We start from the raw sequence: 732 nt of genomic DNA on the forward strand, positions 1-732 counted from the left end.
TGCGGAGTTTACAGACAGCGAAAAAAGTGGTGCTGCAAAAATCAATGAGATGTTTTCAATCGCGAGACGAAATGTAAGGCTCTTAGTTATGTGTTTAAAAGCTCATGCGGTAGTCTTCTACTGACACTATTATTATGGATCTAATATTTAAATATTATCTCCAGGCACCTGCTTTTGTGTTTGTGGATGAAATAGATGCTATTGCTGGTAGGCATGCTAGAAAAGATCCACGAAGAAGAGCAACTTTTGAAGCTTTAATTGCGCAGCTCGACGGGGAGTAAGAATCTACGTTGTTGTTTAGAAATTTCAATGAGATTTTTGTACATGGTTTTTATACTCAAAGTTGTACCACCTGCAGGAAGGAAAAGACAGGTATCGATAGGTTTTCCTTGAGACAAGCTGTGATATTTATATGTGCCACCAATAGACCTGATGAACTCGACCTTGAGTTTGTCCGTTCTGGACGTATTGACCGTCGGCTGTATATTGGTTTGCCTGATGCAAAACAAAGGGTGCAAATATNTATTGATAGAAACGCTAGGATTCAGACAGAGGCAAAGAAGAAACTAAGCCAAGATCTGGGTGTCTCTGGTCAGTATACAATCATTAAGATGGATACATCTGATTTGCATCTTATAATATGGGCATAGCTTTGTTATTAATATTGCCATCACTGTTTCTTGAATATATGATAAGATATATTAAAACCCTTTTTCTTCTACCATGCTGAAA

At 37.8% G+C, this 732-nt stretch overlaps 1 protein-coding gene across 1 annotated transcript; it reads left to right on the forward strand.

Annotated features, from left to right (window-relative positions):
• On the forward strand, positions 7-650 carry LOC104754032 (ATP-dependent zinc metalloprotease FTSH 12, chloroplastic-like). The gene is made up of 3 exons (XM_010476193.1): positions 7-73; positions 165-277; positions 359-650. Exons 1-3 carry the CDS (start codon positions 50-52, stop codon positions 648-650), a joined length of 429 nt encoding a protein of 142 aa, XP_010474495.1. The 5' UTR covers positions 7-49.

Source organism: Camelina sativa, chromosome 16 (assembly GCF_000633955.1).
Source record: "Camelina sativa cultivar DH55 chromosome 16, Cs, whole genome shotgun sequence".
NCBI classification, from domain to species: Eukaryota; Viridiplantae; Streptophyta; class Magnoliopsida; order Brassicales; family Brassicaceae; genus Camelina; species Camelina sativa.